This window comes from Sander vitreus, chromosome 9 (assembly GCF_031162955.1).
Source record: "Sander vitreus isolate 19-12246 chromosome 9, sanVit1, whole genome shotgun sequence".
NCBI lineage: Eukaryota > Metazoa > Chordata > Actinopteri > Perciformes > Percidae > Sander > Sander vitreus.
The window spans coordinates 33,531,625-33,550,808 of record NC_135863.1 but is presented as its reverse complement, the minus strand read 5'-3'; the positions used below and the strand labels follow the sequence as shown (position 1 = coordinate 33,550,808).

General features: G+C 42.4%; 1 protein-coding gene across 1 annotated transcript; it reads right to left on the bottom strand.

Moving 5' to 3' along the window:
- Window positions 1-3,566: 3,566 nt before the first annotated feature.
- zbtb11 (zinc finger and BTB domain containing 11) lies at window positions 3,567-12,878 on the bottom strand. The gene is made up of 10 exons (XM_078259855.1): window positions 12,345-12,878; window positions 11,103-11,341; window positions 10,418-10,649; window positions 9,271-10,286; window positions 8,468-8,788; window positions 7,477-7,891; window positions 6,061-6,178; window positions 5,798-5,956; window positions 5,064-5,239; window positions 3,567-4,620 (listed from the first exon to the last, which is right to left on the bottom strand). The coding sequence occupies exons 1-10, from the start codon at window positions 12,655-12,657 to the stop codon at window positions 4,079-4,081; spliced, it is 3,531 nt and encodes a 1,176-aa protein (XP_078115981.1). The 5' UTR covers window positions 12,658-12,878; the 3' UTR covers window positions 3,567-4,078.
- Window positions 12,879-19,184: the final 6,306 nt, after the last annotated feature.

Genomic DNA, 19,184 nt, shown 5'->3' with positions numbered 1-19,184 from the left:
ATACATTTCAGTGTTCTAAGAGCAGAATAAATATGTAATATGAACAATGTATGAACAACATGTACAGATATGTGCAATGTAGTAGCAGTGACATACTAGTAGTAAGAATAATATAGATATAGATATATGCAGTGTATTAACAGAATATATAATAAGAAAAACAGAATAAATATGGATATACTGAATGAACCATATAGACAGATGTGTAGTGCAGTGTGGTAACATAAGAATAGTAAGATTAAGTGTATGTGCAGGATGAATAGTATGAAGAGCAGTATAATATGGCTATGTATAGGTGTAATTACAGTATGTACATCTGTAAAATAAATGTTTGTAATTGTCCGGGGAGGGGGGGCTTAGTTGGTTAATTGTCACCGGGATGCAGAGTTAGAGTTCATTAGGGTGACAACTGCAGGAAAGAAGCTTACTCTGAACCTGCTGGTTGGGGTGTGGAGAGACCTGAGATGCCTCCTGGAAGGGAGTGGGGGTGAAAACAGCCTGTGGTTGGGGGTGAGAACAGTCTGTGGTTGGGGGTGAGAACAGTCTTTGATGATGCTGCGCGCCTTACGCAAGCATCGCATCTGATCTGAATGCAATGTCACGTGCCTTCAGCAGGAGTCTGACCTCACCGTTCATCACTGTTACTGTGGTAATCCGTTTGAGGGTGGTCACACTGTTGATATGAGAGTTGATATAGTCCAGAAAAGGAGGAGGCATATGAATCAATGTCCATGTGGGAGTCATGGGTGGCCTGGGTTGCGAACACTCTCCAGTCAGTGTTACCAAGACGCTGCTGAAGTGCCGAGTCAGCTCCCTCTGGCCACACTTTGACTTTATCACTTTTTTTCGACATACTATACTATGACTGTGAGGCTACATTTACAGCTACATTTCAGCTACATTTCTCCATTTTCGGCTACATTTCTCCCTTTTCACTAGTCCCTGTTCCCAAAATTAAGAATGTTTTATGTCTGCTTAATTCTTAATATCACTAATGTTGTAGGTTATTGTTTTAGTGTATTTGTTACTTTATTATTTGACATAGGCCTGTTCGGCAGGTTGTATGGGTTCATAGGGGGGAGCTCAGTTGCTTACCAGCATAATCAGGGAGAGTGGATGCAGGTTTGCCTCATTAGGCCGGTTACACACTGGATGCGTGGCGCGAACGTGTCACACGACGCTCACACCACGCAGGAAGTGTGTAACCGGCCTTAGGTCTTTTCTAAAGGGAGGGGCTGGGCAATCCTAAGGTGAAGAACAATAGGTAAGATAGTTCTGCATGAACTGACATTTTTATAATATTTGGGGTGCATATTGTATTGGGTGCACATATGTATAAATAGTATTGTTGGCAGTAACCGATCTATGCAGTTGTAATGATGTTTTGAGAAACTCAAGTGTTACTGGTGCTTGCTCAGGATAGCTCACCCTGTAATCACCTGTGCAGGTGGTAGGTTCTAATTAGGGGGGGCTGAGTTAAAAAGGTCTTCAGGAGAAGAAGGCTTGTGTAATGTTGGCAGCTGGCTGTGAGGTTGCCGGTTGTTTGCTGTTATTTTGCCTCAGTTTAATGTTCTTGTATTTTGGTTTGAGAATAGTTTGGTGTCATCTTTGTTAATAAAAACACAAATTGGGAACATGAAAAGCCTCCTCCAGTCGTCAATCGTGACAATGACATTTTTATCACTTTTTTTCAACATACTATACTGTGACTTTTTTATCACTTTTGTCGACCAACTAAGACGTTTTGAAAAAAAAAATTCAACATACTATATGACTTTTTTGGATATACTATTCTGTGACTTTTTCTCCCGACATACAATACAATACATACAAAAAAGTCATAGTATAGTATGTCAAAAAAAAGTCAATCAAGGAGGAGAGAGAGTAAGACAGCCTCCACCTCGCTCTCAATGTTCCCAATCAGTCAGTGTCAAGTACACTGGTTTTCATTTGTGGCAGAAGTCAGCATTGATTGTATACATTTCACACATTTCCTGTCAGAAGTATTATGTCAATTGATGGGCAATTTGTTTTTTTGCTGTAACTTCTATATTTTGCTTTTTTATGTCTATTGTGAGACCAATGCATCACCTTTTTGTGTCAGTTTGTGAAGTATGTGTTTAAGTGACAGATGGTCATTCATTTGATGTAGCCATATAGAGGCCTAATAGTAAAATACTATGACTGATGTCCTTTTGTGTTTGTTCTTGTTTTACTGCTGTGCAAACATGGTTGTGATTAACTTTGTCTCAAGTAGCCAGCATTACTAGAAAGCATTCATATTTTTGTACAATGTGTTGTAAATATATTGCAATATACCAAGGGTATTTTGATATAAATAACCATACTTGCTGTAATACTCTAATTTAAAATTATTTGAAGTGTGGCTTCATTGAATGATTTCTTTTTGCAGTTACAAAAACTATTGACACTGAAGTGTGAAATTACGTATAAAAGATTACATTTTGATTCTAAGGGTCACATTTAGGAACTCAAAATATCAAATTCCAATATTCCATTCCATATTAAAGTCATCTAAACTAACTTTGTGCTGATTTCAAGAAGCTGCCAATATAACTTCTAAAGCACTTTTGGGGGGAAAGCAATGTTCCTATACACCCAACAGCACCCAACTGTGACAATGACAGTGAAATGTAGACATTTGTATTTGCTCTTCCTTTAAGCTGCCACTAGAGGGAGTAAAGGTCCGTGTAACGTGTATCAGGTCAACTTTCTAAGCACAAACGGACATTTGGAAAAACAGAAAAATGGGTTCAAATATCCTATTTTTCATTTCATTTCATTCATTTTTCCGCCTTGACAAATTAAAAAATTGGGTCTTTAAACAGTTTTTCAAATGTTCTGTTTTTATTCAGAGGATCAGAAATTTTGAAAATTGCGTCTGGGCTCCAATTATTCAATACTGCAATGATATTCTCTCCCTCGTTCCGCATAGCTACGCCCCGCCCCCCACTCGAAACCATCAGTTGCAAGCACCTCTGTGACCCCCAAAGTCTATCAGTTTTTCATTTTGGTCCATATGCAGTTTATGACCTGCATACTCCACATAGTACACATAGGGGTTAATCTGCCTCGCTGTGCCTTCTCTCCTCATTTCAGTGTACACTGGGGTCATCTTCTGCAAATGCATGTCTGACACTTCTCTCACCTAGCCGGAACCCTGCCGCTCTCAGGAAACCGGTCGTCATCCTGCGCCCGTACACAGGACCACTTCAGGCTGCCGCGGACGAGACAAGTTGATGTGTCCCTTCCCTTCGTAGTCTTGCATAATCAAGCCTGTGTATGTTGCGCTCTGTGCAAAACTTGTATAATGACGAGATGCTTGCCCCCATGTTCAGTCCAAAGTTCGTCTGTAAGAAGTTGTGCACTTGCCCGCAAGTACAACCTAAATTCTCAAAAAGATTCAGAATTATATTCTCGTAATTGTCCAGCGTCGACATGCCTGCCTGAACACATCCACACACACCCACGCTAATAGCCAACCAACCGTTGGTAACTAGGTGGAACGAGGGAGAGAATACCAGAACAGAAAATTGGAAAAACAGTTTAAAGATCGAATTTTTTTATTTGTCAAGGTAGACATTTTTCTCAGATATTTGAACCCATTTTTCTGTTTTTCCAAATGTCCGTTTGTGCTTAGAAAATTGAACTGATAAGCGTTACACTGACCGAGTAAAGAACCCACAGCCATTAAGTTTGCTGCTGTAAAGTCTCACAGCTTTTCTCTGTCAGCAACAAAAGCTGTAAGGTTGATACGCAATGACATGAATCACATTTCATTTCTACCTTTATTTCTCCTGAGTGCCAAATGTCATAGACTTGTAACTCATCTAGTAACTGTGTATGTAGCTATTTACATAGAACATAGACATGAACACACAACTCATCCGACACACAGTTGTGGGCTGAACAGACAGCAAACACTCAACTCATGGTTCACTTATGGTATTTACATTCACAGAAAAATAGTCATCTTTGTACATTCTGTTACATTTTATACAGACTGTGAGAAACAATGTGATCCGTCTGTGTGGATATCCTGGTGTGTGGCACAAAGTTACTCGACCTCAGCCAAGTGAGCGACCTCCACCTCCATGGTCTGAATCACTTCGGGTGCTTCCTCGAGCTTGGTGTCTGTGAGGGCCTGCTGTGCCAGGACGTAGTTCACGACCTGCATGATGCCCTGATCCGAGAGCGTCGCCAAGGAGCCGTCGCCCGCAGCCTGAGCGGCCTGCACCGCCTCCACAGCCTCCACCGTCTCCTCGGTGATCAGCACTGTCTCGATCTCCTCGGATGGCGGCTGCTGGGCCGGCCGGAGCTCAGGAGGCAGCTCCGACGCCAGGATGCTGACGGCGTGCTCAACCTGGGTGCCCTGGTTGTGGAACTGGAGGGTGTCCTTCTCCAGCATGATCTTCCCAGGGAGGTTGTCCCCATGATACTTGGCCATGTGTTTGCGTAGAGTGCGTGCGTCTATGTGGGCCTCCTGGCACATGGGGCACACGTACGGCCGCTCTCCTGTGTGCGTGCGGACATGACGCTTGAGAGAACGGGCGTCAGCCCAGGCGACGCCACAAGTCAGACACTCAAATGGCTTCACTCCTAAAAAGGAGAGAGAGAGAGAGAGAGAGAGAGAGAGAAAAGAAAAACTTCAAAAGCACTGTCAAAAACTAAACATAAATGAACATCCACACACGCTAACACAGGACTGTTCCTGTCATGTTCGGAGTCTTAGGGCACGTTCAGACCAACTAAAGCGAGGGGTTGTGCAGCAGTGGGAGTGTCATTAAATGGCCCATTTCTGTGAAGTCCTGTTGTGTTCACTGTAGCACAAGTATACTTTATATTTCACAATTTCATAGTATAGTATGTAGTAAAAACAAAAAGTCATAAAAAGTCATGTCAATAAAATGTCATAGCATAGTATGTCAAACCAAGTCAGAAAGGCATAGTATATCATGTCGGGCATTTAGATGCATTAACCCTATTCAAAATCAATGTAAAGACCTGCGTTTTTGCCGCCGTGTGTGTGAATGCACGCCTACCCTGGTGATTGTTGACATGGCGTCTGTACTCTCGAAGCTGAGTGAACTTCCTTCCACACTGCTCACACTCCCTCTCCAGGTTCTGCTTTACTCGGCCTTTCTTCCCGTGAGTGGCTTTGGTCACGTGCCTCCTGAACAGAGCCTTCTCAAAAAACTCCTTCCCGCACACATTACACCTGAGGACACATCAAACATGATTCCAACACCCAAAGTCTGATGTTAACAAAAGCACAAGGTGTACATCAGTTAGAGCTGCACGATACGAGGAAAATATAGTTCAGCCCTAACATCAGTTCTGTTAGACTTAGGGCTGTGTAATACATCAATATTATATCGATATCGTTATATCAGACTAGATATCGTCTTAGATTTAAGATATCGTAATATCATCTTTTGTACTAAATGTGTAATTGTTGTCTACTGTGTGTATTTTTATTTCTTCTTTTGAGCGGAGCTGCTCGGCAAACGCAAAATGAATTTCAGTGTGAACTGACAATAAAGTTGCATCATGCAATATGGCCTAAGTGGTGTCTTTTCCTGGTTTTAAAGGCTGCATTACTGTAAAGTGACGTAATCTTCTGAACTTACCAGACTGTTTTAGCTGTTATATTGCTTGCCTTTAACCACTTGGCCACATATATTATATCCACATATTTATAACCACATTATTGGTGATTATTTATCTAAAATCTAATTGTGAAGATATTTTGTTAGAGCACCAACTGTCCACTTACTTAAACGGCTCGGCCACACTGTGGGACTTGACGTGGGAGTACCAGTCCTTCTTCCAGCTGTAGCATTTCCCGCACACCTGGCACTGGAACGGCTTCAGGCCCATGTGCTTGTTCATGTGCTGCTGGAGATCTTTAGATTCATAGAACCTCTTATCACAGCTGCAGGTGAAATTAGTAAGTGCATTTAAATATTGTCTCAATGAATGCCTTGCCCCATGGAACGTGAATCGTGTGTCATTAAAGAGAGATGAACAGTTACTCACTGAGCACAAGCAAATGGACGGACGTCGGGTTTGGGCAGGTGCTTCTTCAGGTGTTTGCTCAAAGCTGAGGCCCGATGGAAAGTTGCTCCACATGTGTTGCATAGGTACTTTGATTCACCTGTTAAAAGTATTTAATGGTTTATGGTGGAAAAAAGACACATATCTGGTTGGCTTTACAGTCTTATCAGAGAAAAGGGTCAGTTTCCCCAACTTACAATGAATAGTTCCTCACACTTTAGTGTTTGTCCTGCCATGCAGAAAGTTTTTAGCTTATGCGTATTTAAAGTTAGAAAGTAAGTTTAAAAGATATCCGTCGCTCACATTTCTACTTCCTGTGTGAATACAATGGAGGCATATGAATTTAGTGTGTTTTTAAAAAAAAAAAAATTCAGCAGCAGTTTCAGAGACCTAACCCATTCACCAGTGTTCTGGCTTCACAGACCCATCTTACAGTCATGCACAGACAGTCTGCCTTTCTCCCCAGGGGGAAAAAAACACCTGTTTGACTTAATCATAATACCTTAATCTGAATAAATGTGGTTTAAATGTGCTAAATAAATATTCTGTTTATCACATCATCATAATCAAGACAATTTAGTTAGACGTTTAACAATATATACTGTAGATTTTTAACTTATTGGCATATTTTGGCCTGGTAACGTCTACCGTTCAGTTTTCAGTCTGAAAGCTGCCTTTACTGTCCACGGGAACACTGTGTACCCGACAGTGGAACATCACCGGCTGTGTAATATTCACTCGGCCATCTCTGTGACCGACACGTCGACTTGACTGCCCCCATCGGATGATCGCACGATTCAATTTGACTTTCGATTTCAAATTTTTTTTCCAACAGGGATGGCAATGCCACAATAAGAGCCACTAGATGGCAGAGGGGTACTTTGCAACAACAATTTAAGTTTCTCAGAGTTTACGAGGTGCAATGGAATGCACCATTTGTTTAAAAAGGTGCACATGAATGCGCCATGGAGTCTCGTTGGAGCCCACATGCTTTACCATCGTTGTCTGTTTCCATAACTCACTCACAGGGAAGGCAAATAGTTGCCACACCGGTGACTTCAGGGAAGCAGGAGGATTTTCCAGTTCTGTCGTTTTTCCGTCATCTCTTACTCCGACAGTGGCCATGGTGTCTTGAAACGTGCAGCTGCAGCTAGCGTTACTGTCTTGAGCTGCATGCAACCAGCCGGTAAGCTACGCTGTATCCGTTTTTTTTTTTTCTTTGGACGTGCGCAAAAAGGCGGGTGTGGAGAGAGAAAAATACCGGGGGAATCGCCAATAGTGAAATTCAAAACCTCTTTTCGATTTAAAATAGAAATCGTGACAACCCTAATGGCTAATAAAAAAAAGATTTGTTTTGTAATTAGGGTGAATTGGACCTCGAGCACAGTCTGCACTGACCTGTATGGATGCTGGTGTGCTCCTCCATGCTCCGCTTGCTCACAAACATCTTCTTACAGTATGTACACTGGAACTGTTTGGTGACATCGTGCAGCGCTCTATGCATCTTCAGGCTGTGTTTGTGGGCGAACGTCTTGCCGCAGACTTTGCAGGTGTGAGGCCGCACGCCTGTGTGATTCAGCATGTGGATCCGCAGAGAGTAGAGCTTTGGCAATGTCTTCCCGCAGATGTCGCACACAAACTCTCTTTTGGTGTGTGGCGACAAGTTCTTCTCTTCCAAGTCGCTTTCCACCTTGCCCTCAGAGCTCTGTTCTACTGGGGGTTTGGTGATGGGTGCTCGCTGGCTGCTCTGCTGCTTGTGTCGGGCCAGGTGGGCGCGGAGTGAGGCGGCGTACTGGAACTCCTTACTACACAGCTACACGAACACAGACACACCGTGGTCAGAACATTTTCACTATATAACATGACCTAGATTAAACACATACTTGCAAAACTCTATGTGGTACCTGGGGAGTGAAAATGTAAACAATAAGCAGTAAAAACAAAGAAAGAAAGACGATTAAAAGACAAAATAAGTGCTAAAAGGATTAGTCGTTAATCTATTAGTTGCAGTGTTGTGATAGTGGTCATTTAGGAGGGGAAAATGCAAAACATTTGCCATTTCCAGCTTCAAAAATGTGACAATTTGCTACCTTCTGTGTTTCTGGGTTTTGGACAAACAAAAAGACCTTGGAAAGACTTATCAACGAAATCAATAAATCATAAAAATCAAAGCGAGATGGGTTCCCTGGTGGCCTAGGGGTTAACTCAATGTTCCAGGTTTCAATCCAGCCAGCAACCTTTGTTGCTGGCTGGATTCATTCCCTATCCCTCATCCCCTAAATGTGTGTCATCTCTCTACTGTAATCTTTCTAATAAAGGCATAAAATGCCACACACAAAAAGAAAAACCTAACTAAACGTTACATGATTGATGGAACACTAAAACTTACACTGCACTTGTATCCACGAGCTTTCTCGTGTTTTAATGTGTGCATAATGAGAGCGTAGCGTCGTTGGAAGGACATGCCGCACTCAGAGCATGTGTGCTCTCCGTCGACGGTGCTCCCTGCCGGGGTCTGTTCCTGCTGAGTTTCGGCCTCAGGCTCTGCAACCTTCGGCCCAGCCTCGTCTGTGCCGAGCTCTCCTGTCGCCAGGCTCTCCACTGTGCCGGCCTCTGGGTCAGCCCCCGACTCAGACACAGACTGTCCTTCGCCTGGAGTCTCCACTGGCTGCTTTGGTGGTCTCCCCCTCTTACCTGGCCTGGCAGCCACCTAAAAACACATTAACTATTCACTATTAAGAGAACGTGATAGAAAAAAACAAACAATAAGATGCCCTTACGTAAATCCTCATTTCGGACTGATTTTCTTTTCAGAGAATCAAAATGTGCAATTCCTTACCTACTGAACTCAAACTGGATCATTTTAAACTCAAACTGTTTCTGAAGAGGCAGCAGCCATGTAGTCATGAATGATCTGGTTTCCTGTTTTATGGTGCTTTATTGTATTAGTCTGTGTCTTTTTCTGTCTGTATTTTCTTGCTGAGTTCTGCATTTTAATGTATGTATTTTTGAGTTTGTGTTTTGTTCCTGTCTTTTATGTATTTATTGTTGAGTTTTATGTATTTTAAAGGCCCATCTAGGGATGGGCATTGCAAATTAGCTTAGGCTATAAATGCTGTGTTGTGTGTCATAGGTTTATGCTACATACTTGTCCCTATACAAATAAACATTAAAGAAATAATAAAGGTGTACCTTAGGGGTGGCAGCACGCGGAGGGGTTGTACCCTTCTTCCCCTCCTCTTCATCCTCCAGCCCCATATGTAAACGTGCATAACCGCCCTCGGCAATAGAGCGCTGCCTGAGTCGTCTTCTGTTAGGGTCATCTGACATCATCTCTTGCTTGTCTCCGTGGCTTTCATCAGCAGAGGGATCCTCCTCGTCCAGGGGCACAAACTCGTCTACCTCCACGTCCTTCTTCACCTTGGCTGGACGCCCTCGCTTACGTTTCTGGGGTGTGGGTGCTGATTCTCCCGTCTCCTGAGGCGACGCCACTGCTTCGGAGGCGGCGGCTGCGGATGCCAGTTCGACGACCTCTGATGGGCTCACTTTGCCTGGGTCCACGTTTATAACAAAGGCTCCCGCTTCTGCAGCCTGTGGCTGCTCCATCGCCAGGCAGGCTGACACCACAGCGAGAGAGTCGCTGGCTCCCGCCTGTCCACTGTGGGTGACCACAGTCATGGTCTCCCCCTCCATTCCTTCTGCGCTGCGGGAGATGAGAGTAACGGTTTCTCCTGGCTCAGCCTGTCCACTGTGAGTGATCAGAGTCACGGTTTCATTTTGTCCAGCCTCCCCATGATGCACTGTGTCTCCCTCTATGGCTTCAGCGATGACTGTCATCGGCTGCTGGATGTAGGCCTCCTCAGCAGGTGCAACAAAACCTAAGGGCTCGCCTGTCACGGTGACGCCACTCTGCGTGACCACCGCCCTGCCGTCGCTCTCTATGGTGACCACGTAGGTGCCAGATTCTCCCTTAAAGTCCTCCGGAGCAGCCGGTTGGCTCGACACCACAGTGTGCACGTCTCCTCTTTGATACACCGTCAGCTTCTGTTCCTCTACCTGCTTATGCACAGACTCGCATATCTGCAGCACCTCGGTCATCAGCAAATGCCGAGCTAGGTTGGCAATATCTGCCATGACGCAGAAATTGAATGTTAGCGTGGAAGTGTACGCAAAATCCAGCAGCGGGAGGAAGCTGGCTTTGGTGAAACCTGGAGAGAGAGAGAGAGAGAGAGAGAGAGAGAGAGAGAGAGAGAGAGAGAGAGAGAGAAGTATGAAGGTTAAAACTGAGCAACTATGATAAATGTTTTCTGATCAGAAAACAACACAATTAAAATCTCACCGGAGAGGTCAACCACAGCTTCATGTGTGGAGGCAGCGCCCTTCTCAAAAAAGAGCTCATTGAAGTATTCACTGCATGCTGCCAGGACAGCTTTGTGTGCACGGTACTCCTCTCCTTCGATCAGCAGGGTGATGTCACAGAATTGATTGCTGATGCGCTGCTGGTTGAGTTTGTCCAACATTGTTTGGCTGTGTTTGGGCATGAACTGATTCACCTCCCCCTTGCTGTCCACCTGGAAATAGCACACCCAGTACACACCAATAAAAATCTCCATTAACACAGGACTAAATTATAGGGCAAACATGATCACACATTTGGGCTGCACAATACATCAATATCAACGGACGCAATAAACACATCACGAAAGGCACTCAGAGATTTTTTGTGTTAGTTGAAAGAAAATATCAGTAGAAAACTGTATTTTATAATGTAACTGTCATTGTCATTCTTTTTTGGAAATGATTTCCCTTCATTTGTTTTAAATTCAACATGCAATTTGTTGTATTTTAGCAGAATACTGAAAGAAGCAGAACTGAGAACACTTTAATATCTTGTTGAATATCGCAAGTAATATTATCACAACATTCAAAAACATTATCGCATATTTTCCTCATATCATGCAGCACTATTGCACATTTGCATTTATCAGGACTGGAACAAAAAAAAAAAAAACTGTGAAACATACAAAGACCAGTTCGTGCTTGGCCAACTTGGATCTCAGTTGAAAAGATGAGTCAGTGAAGACCAAACTATCATCTCCCTCTTCTTCCTCCCCTTCCTCATCCTCGTCACCATTGGCGCTGGCAGCCGCCCTGCGTTTCCCTGGCCGGGAGAACAGTCGAGGCCCGGAGCCGTCATCAGCACTGCGCCTGCTCTGACACTGAGCACACTCTCGGATGTGGTCTTTGACATGTTTCAGAATACCTGAGGGCCACAGAGGACACGTCACTCACAGTTACACAACACCATCATTTTAAACTCCTCCAATCAAAACTATCAACTATTTTCATTATCCATTATATGACAATTATGTGCTCATCACAATTGCCCAGGAAGCAAGGTGACATCTTTATATTGTTTGTTTTTTCTGATAAACACCAAGGAAAGCATATTCAATTTACTACTATAGGAGACTAAGAAAATGTGAAAAATATTGACATTTGAGACACTGGAACTATCGTAGTAAATGTTTAACATGTTTGCTTAAATATAATATTGCCCTAAACAGATGTTTTGTATTTATTTTTGCTTCGTGACAGAAAGTGTAGAAATGAGTACTGTTAAAAAAAGTCTGAGTGGTGCAAACACGTACAATCAGATAGTTACTGGGTTAGTTAGTTAGCTAGTTAAGAAATTCAATAGTATTTAGCAACTTCCCGTCCGTTTCTTGGTCTTTATATTCATTCTCAATACTGGAGAAGCAGTGGCAGCAAAAACTGTCCTGTCCTGTCCTGTTAGTAGTGTCCTGAGGACTGTCCTTTGACTCCCATGACTGTCCCGGGACAGTCAGACATTGTCCTGCGACTCCCATGATAAACACAGGACAGTGTACAGGACAGTGTCTGACTCACTGTCCCGGGACAGTCATGGGAGTCCCAGGACAGTCATGGGAGTCAAAGGACAGTGTCTGACTGTCTGTCTGTCTGTCTGTCCCGGGACACTCCTCAGGACACTACTAACAGGACAGGGCTGTTTTTGCTGCCACTGCTGCTGGAATACTGCGAGGAATAAAAAAAAAGAAAGGTAAAAAAAAAAAAATAGAGTAACGAAAAGCATAGCACTTTAACTAACCACTAGATGGAGACAGAGGTTAACTGTGTATGGATGACGGGTGGCGTATTTATCTTTGAACAAGCTCATGTTTACACCGGCTGTGCGGCTGATTTAATCCCCTCACAGTGATTCTATCTTCACCTAGGTATCTTACCTCTCCACCAGTACTTCTGAGAGATGGTCTCCCAGGTAAGCTGCTGGTTGAGGTGCTCCCCTCCTTCCATGATGATGTGCGCCTCGTTGATAAGTTCCTTCCTCCGGCCGTCCTGCAGCACCACCTCCAGCTCTGTGAAGTCATTCTGGCCCTTCAGTCGACGCTGATAAAACAAAGTCCCGTTTCGCACAACGTAGCAGGTAGCCGCTTTGCGTATTTTTCTCTTGGTGTTGCCAGGCGTCCCCGGCGCATATGGCTCCCGTTCATCAGTCAGATAGCGTATGATGGCCAAGTAGCTTTCCTCGGACGACATGGCTCAGCTGACCCGCGCTTTCCACGCTCAATTGTGGATTTATCTGAAGAGGAGGGCCCTCTTCGGCTTGTAAATGTGTGATATAAATTTTATACGGCGCTCAGATAGTAGATAACGTGAAATAGAGATTCCACAACAACATTTCAAATTGTTTTCCTAAAAGTGGAACTGCAGTTCGTAACCGTCAGGGTAGACTTGCCCGAACAGACAAAATGGCTGCTGCACAACCGGAACTTGCGTCAGCAATGGTGGAAGCACGTCGTGGACATTATCCACCACAAGAGGGAGCGATATGCAAACTTATAACACCAGAGAAAGGCATCAGTCTCATCATCACAGTTTTATTTTCTCATTTATATGTTAATTTAAGTATCATTGCTAGATTTTCCTCCTTATTTCTAATAGCTATGTTTCTTATGTTTATAGTAATGAACTAAGGAAATGACATAGCCTACTTTGTGGTGCCTGTTGCCTTGGTTAAAACAGTTTTAATCTAAAACTACTCTTCCAGTAACATTGTTTCATTTCAGTCCCAAGCTGTGATAACTAGTGTCCTTTTATTGTGCTTTAACAGTGTATGCTTGCACTCATACTAACTGCACATGTTTGTTTGACCAGACTGATTTCAGTTAAGATTGTGTCTTTCAAAGGCTTAAGCCTCCTACCAACAATGTATACATATAAGAAAGTGTGGGAAAACTTTTTGATAGAAATGTGCTTCACCCAGGACCTCTCTATAAACCTTAGATTTAAAAAACAAATACCCAAAGCTTAGATAAAGCATCGAAAATATTCAGTATGATTCCATGCAGAGTCAGTCTGGAGCCAAGCAGAGCGAGATTGCCAACACTGAGCTCTTGTGTGGGTCCTTTGAGTCAACGGCAGGTTCACTTTAGTTGAAAGTTGTAACGCAGCAGCTTATATAGATATCACTTGGATCCCCAAAACCTTTACTCAGACTCTCCTTTTCACTGTCCAAGTTCAAATCCGAGGATGATCTTGCCCCAGCTGTGAACAGTTTACCTCTCACTGTCAGGTTTTCCCTCACTGTTGGCATTTAAAATCTTGTCTACAGACCATTTTTTCAGTTGACTTTTCAGTCTACATAAACATTTGCTGTTCTAAAATGTGCATTGTTGAATATGAAAGCAGATTACTTACAGTATAGGCCTGTGGGCTATGCCAAAGACCACATTTTCCCTTACTGTATGTTTTTAGAAACACATAAAATAACTCCTTCAGCATTAATATTTGGCTTTGAGTTTTACATAATCAGCTTGACAGAAGTGTTGATAAGCTAACCTTCTCAATGCAGAAGATAAGTCATACATCTGTGTCTACTGTACACAACACATTCCACATTAGCTTCAGTTACGGGACAAACCTTCTGAGTGTCATCACCTCCTGTCTTTAGATAAAAGTCTCTCCAACAGGCCAGCTGACTGAGATTTGTAAGAAATTAGATGAAAGAGAGAGGTTACTTTTTTCCAAATGAGATCGTAGTTTACACTTTGAGAAAAACAGAGTCTTAAAATCGGAAAAGCTGAAACCAGTGAAAGTCTGACTTGGTACCATTAATGCACTTTAAGAGAACAGGCTGTTCTGTCAGAAGCCTTCATTGTCAGTTTCAAGTTTCTTTTTTTTTCCATATCTTAAAATAAAATGAGGGGAGTGTCAAACATCCCCAGTTCTTCCATCTCTTGGTCACACACACAGATGTCCCACATGAACTGAAAGAAACGCTGCATTTCAATCCTCTGTTCTTGCAGCCTCAGCGTAAATTCTTTCAGGGAGACTTCAATAACTTTATCACTTCTCTCCTAAAGTGATCAGCTGTTTTCGAGGGAGTCACTTTTCAGTTAAACCAAACAGAATCGGCCATGTATTTTACAAGCCAATCACAGCATGACATCCGTGTTTTAAATCTGTTCTCTCCTCTGCGGCTGTCAGTTGTCATTTCAGGAAAGAGTGCGACCCTCCTCCTCCCCTTCCACCTCCAGGCATCTTCACCCATGGCACTCTCAGTCTTCTTCCGTCTGACCACTCCCTTCGACTCCTTCGATCCGGTCTTCGTGCCCCTTCATCTATCACCACTAGTGTCTAGACTCCATCGGGGGATATGTCTGGGTTTTTCTAACCCTTTAAAACATATATACGATTTATACGATGGAGTCTAATCTCCAAAGTACAATTCATATTTTGCATATGTAACTTACAAATAAATCTTGCACATCTGCAACAAAGTCTCTCCTGATTGAATTGCACTGACAGGCCTTAGTGTGGCACTACAGCCCTGGTAGAACTGTCTGACCATCACACATAGTAGTTTCAGTACCACTGCTTTGTTTTTTTCTGAGGGGAGGGAGCGACACACAATGTGTTGCTCATCCATGTGTCACATACCAAGCCTGACATCAAACACTGGTCAGTATTAGTAATGTGTCTCACCACTGCATTCCAGCATTCAGAGTTACACTGACTGCACCAAGGGCAAATGACAGTTGCAGCTCAAGTGATGTATTTGTTACTGCTGCCCTGCCAAGGACTTTTGGGGGTGAAATAATGAATCCTTGTTTTCCTGGTAACAAAATTCCCAGGTAACAAAATAGTCTGAGAGCTCTGGAATATGTGGAAATAGCTACTCTAGTGCACTCCAGTGGTGGAAGAAGTATTCAGATCCTCTACTTCAGTAAAAGTACAAATACCACACTGTAAAAATACTCTGTAACATGTAAAAGTCCTGTTGTTACCTAAGTAAAAGTATGTCAGGTATTATCAGGAAAATGTACTTAAAGTATTAAAAGTAAAAGTACTCAATGCAGAATAAGCCTCACATTTTAGAAACTAGAAACAATCAAAACAGTTCTGTCAATCAACTAAGTGATTAATGGTCTGATCATTTCAGTTGGACTTGTAGGTCGTTATATTGTTGGGTGGTTTAGTTTATTATAAAACATCATATTCTATAAACTACATGTGTTTTGTATGCAAAAACCTTAATGTGTAAGGTAACTAGTAACTAAAGCTGTCAGATGAATGTAATGGAGTAAAAAGTACAATATTTCTCTCTGAAATGTAACGGAGTAGAAGAAGAAAGTGGCATGAAAACAAAAGACTCATAGCCTAGAAATCTAGACCCCCCCCTAGCGGCAGCAAATATAATGTGCAGCCAGGGTCAGTCTAGCAACTCTCCGTTGGCTTGCGAGCTGGAAAAACCAAATTCTGGTCAGGCCAATCACGTCGTGTATAGACTAGAGTCGGTGGGCGGGCTTAACATAATGACGGCAGAGTTGCGACGGTTCCGCGTGAATTCCCTGCTACTTGAAAACAAAGAAGATGGCTGCTGCTGCTGGCGAACAGCGGTCTCTGGAATCGGCTTTGGCCGTGACTCTGGAAGACTTGGAGTTAAGCACTGAAGTCATTCTTAAAAAAGGAAGATGTGTTCGCAATTTTGCCGACTGGATACGGCAAAAGTTTAATCTATCAACTAGCGTTGCTGTGATTGGCTATGAGTGCAGAGGGAATTTGAAAGACAACCGTTTATCCCGCCCCTCGGATTGAGCCCTGCCAATGGTAAGTTCCCAGACCCAACATCTTGATGTGGGTCTGGCTTGTCAGGCTAAAAGACTCAAATAAAGTAAAAGTACCTCAAATTTGTACTTAAGTACAGTACTTGAGTAAATGTACTTAGTTACATTCCACCACTGGTGCACTCATATACATTGTGTCAGTGTCAGACACATTTCCACCTGTTGTCATGTCTTTGAAGTCAACATCTCTTGCTGCTCTTTGCTGCTTCAGAATCTGCCTTTGTGGCCTAAACTACACCCTGACCACAAACATCCCTGACTCACTGACTCACATCACACTCAACTGGTGCATGGCTACAGACCCACAGCCCTGTCTTCACTGAACCTGTAACTCTCTTTTCACTCTCTGCTGCAACAAAACATCTAAGAGTCTAAGACTTTTTATTGTAGGGCTGCAACTAACAATTCATTTCATTGTCGATTGATCTATTAATGATTTTTCTTGATTAATCGATTAGTTATTTACGTAAAATGTCAGAATGTCAAGAATTTGACGTCCTCAAATGTCTTGTTTTGTCCACAACTCAAAGATATTCAGTTTACTGTCACAGAGAAGGGAAGAAACTAGAAAATATTCATATTTAAGAAGCTGGAATCAGAGATGTTTTACTTTTTTTAAAAAAAAAAAAAAAAGGACTCAAACCGATTAATCGATTATCAAAATAGTTGGCGATTATTTTGATAGTTGACAACTAATTGATTAATCGATTCATCTTTGCAGCTCTACTTCATTGCACATACAAAGAAAAATCAGTGGACTATGATTATGATTATTTCTGGTCTTTTGTCATTCCCGTCTTGTTTAACTTTCCATACACAGCTGATTTGGGGTATTTGGTTCCCCCTCCTATGAGGCAGATATTTAATATGTTTATTCTCAGTTGCTGTTGGCAGATAACTCAACACGTGTCGCTGAGTGTTTAGATGAGCCCTGCATGGGAAAGAAGTCATTTGCATCCTGTCAGTGTGTTTCTGTGTACAAAGACATTAGTTTGCTCGATCCAGACATCTGCTGAGATTTAACAGAACATCACAGGTTACTTGAATGTTAAATCTAATCCGTGATGCCTTCACATTCAAACTTCTTTCCAACAAAGCCACCTCTGTTCAGTTTCTCCATGACACCACACAGCTTGATAGCTGTGCTGCACATCATGTCACTTCCTTCTATTGAGGTATTTGCTCAAGTGTTCATTTCCTCCTCTCTAGCGGTGTCGTTTGGTTTCAATCAGGTTTTCTGGTACAGAGGCAAAGGCATTCGTGACTTAAAACAGGAAGGCTGGTGTCTGATGGTGTGTAAAAAAACCCACACACACACACTCAGCATTGAAATGTGCTCTTCTGTCAAGGGTTTCAAGTGTATGCAAAGAGGAGGGAAATCCAAGGCGCATAGAGTTCTGCTATAAGAAAGGCTTCAAGCTTGAAGGAGTTTCAGTGTTTCCCCTTTACTGTACAGGCCATGGGCCACAGTCCAATATATGGTATGGTAAACCTCACGTGGCACACAGATGTTCTAATGTTTTCCTTCTCTATCCGTGACATTAGAGAGTAAACAGCCCGTGGCGTTGCAGACCAGAGAAATAGTAGTGATCAGTGCCCCTATTACCCACATGGTTGGCCATTTGGTTGTATATTTGCTGTTGAATCTTTTTCCACTCTCAGTTGAAGCAAGCCAGTATTGACTGTACACACAAAAGAGTTCATGAACAAATCATCTTCTGTTTAACCTAAAACCAGAGTTTTGAATATAAAATGATCAGGATCGCCTAGGCGTTGTGGAGTCGAGATCATTTTAACTGTCCTGATATAAAAAGCCTCTATTTGTTAATGTAGACTCCATAACACTGAGCATTTTTTACTTAAAACCCTGACTGAAAAGAACAGGACTAGGCTATTGTATTTGTCTTTGATTAGGATACATTTTGGACAGGCTAGCTGTTAGCTATTTCCAGACTTTATGCTGAGCTAAGCTAACTGGCTGCTGGTAGTCTTAAATTTCACACAGAGATGTGATTGGTATCAATCTTCTCATCTAACTCTCTCTCAGAAGACAAATATTTATCAGCATATTTACCAAACTGTAAATATTTACCAAACTGTAAAACTTTTGCTTTGACTAAAGAAAGTTTTTATTGACTGCAAAATGCACTTCAGAACATGATGTGTATGGAAGAGTAACTAGGAAACCTAGTTAAAAGAAAAGACTAAACAGCTCAAATGATTAGCTAAATTAATGGAGAAACGGTTAAAATAGCTTAAAGTTGAATAGTTAGCTAACGGTTGAAATAGTTAGCTAAAAGTATTGGCTTAAAGTAACGTAAGGATAAATGGTTACATTGGTGACATTCAGCGTCACTCCAAGTAGTAGTAGCCTAGAAACCAATCTAAATATTGACAGTTTAATTGTATGAAATAATATCCAATAATATATTATATGATGAATAGTGTTATACATTTGAAACATACATTGGGAAACGATTAAGGTTCTGTGGGGGTACCTAGGACCAAAAAGTTTGGAACCCACTGGCACTAATCAGGATATTAAAGGATATTATCGGTCTGAGGTCTACAGTATATTTGTAATCTTGATTTGAGGTCTAGATTTGTACTCTAGTGTCTGTCCTGTTACACTAATGGCTCTGAACTGGCAGTCAGAAAGATCTTGTGTCTAACCCAGACTCCTTGGCAAGATAAAGGTGTCTGACTATCTAAGGACAAACACAGCTGGGGAACCGAGCAAATGGAGACTGCCTTATCTTTCATTGTCTTGCTCTCGCTGTGTCCACGTCCAGACACCGTAATAAAAAGCTTGCAATGGTTTGCTTCTGGCACTAGAGCACTTTTTCATTTCACACTGCCCGAGGAGAATCTCTGTGCCAACCGTATATATGCCGGGTAGAACACCTGTAGATGAAAATGTGCCTCACAGTTTTATCC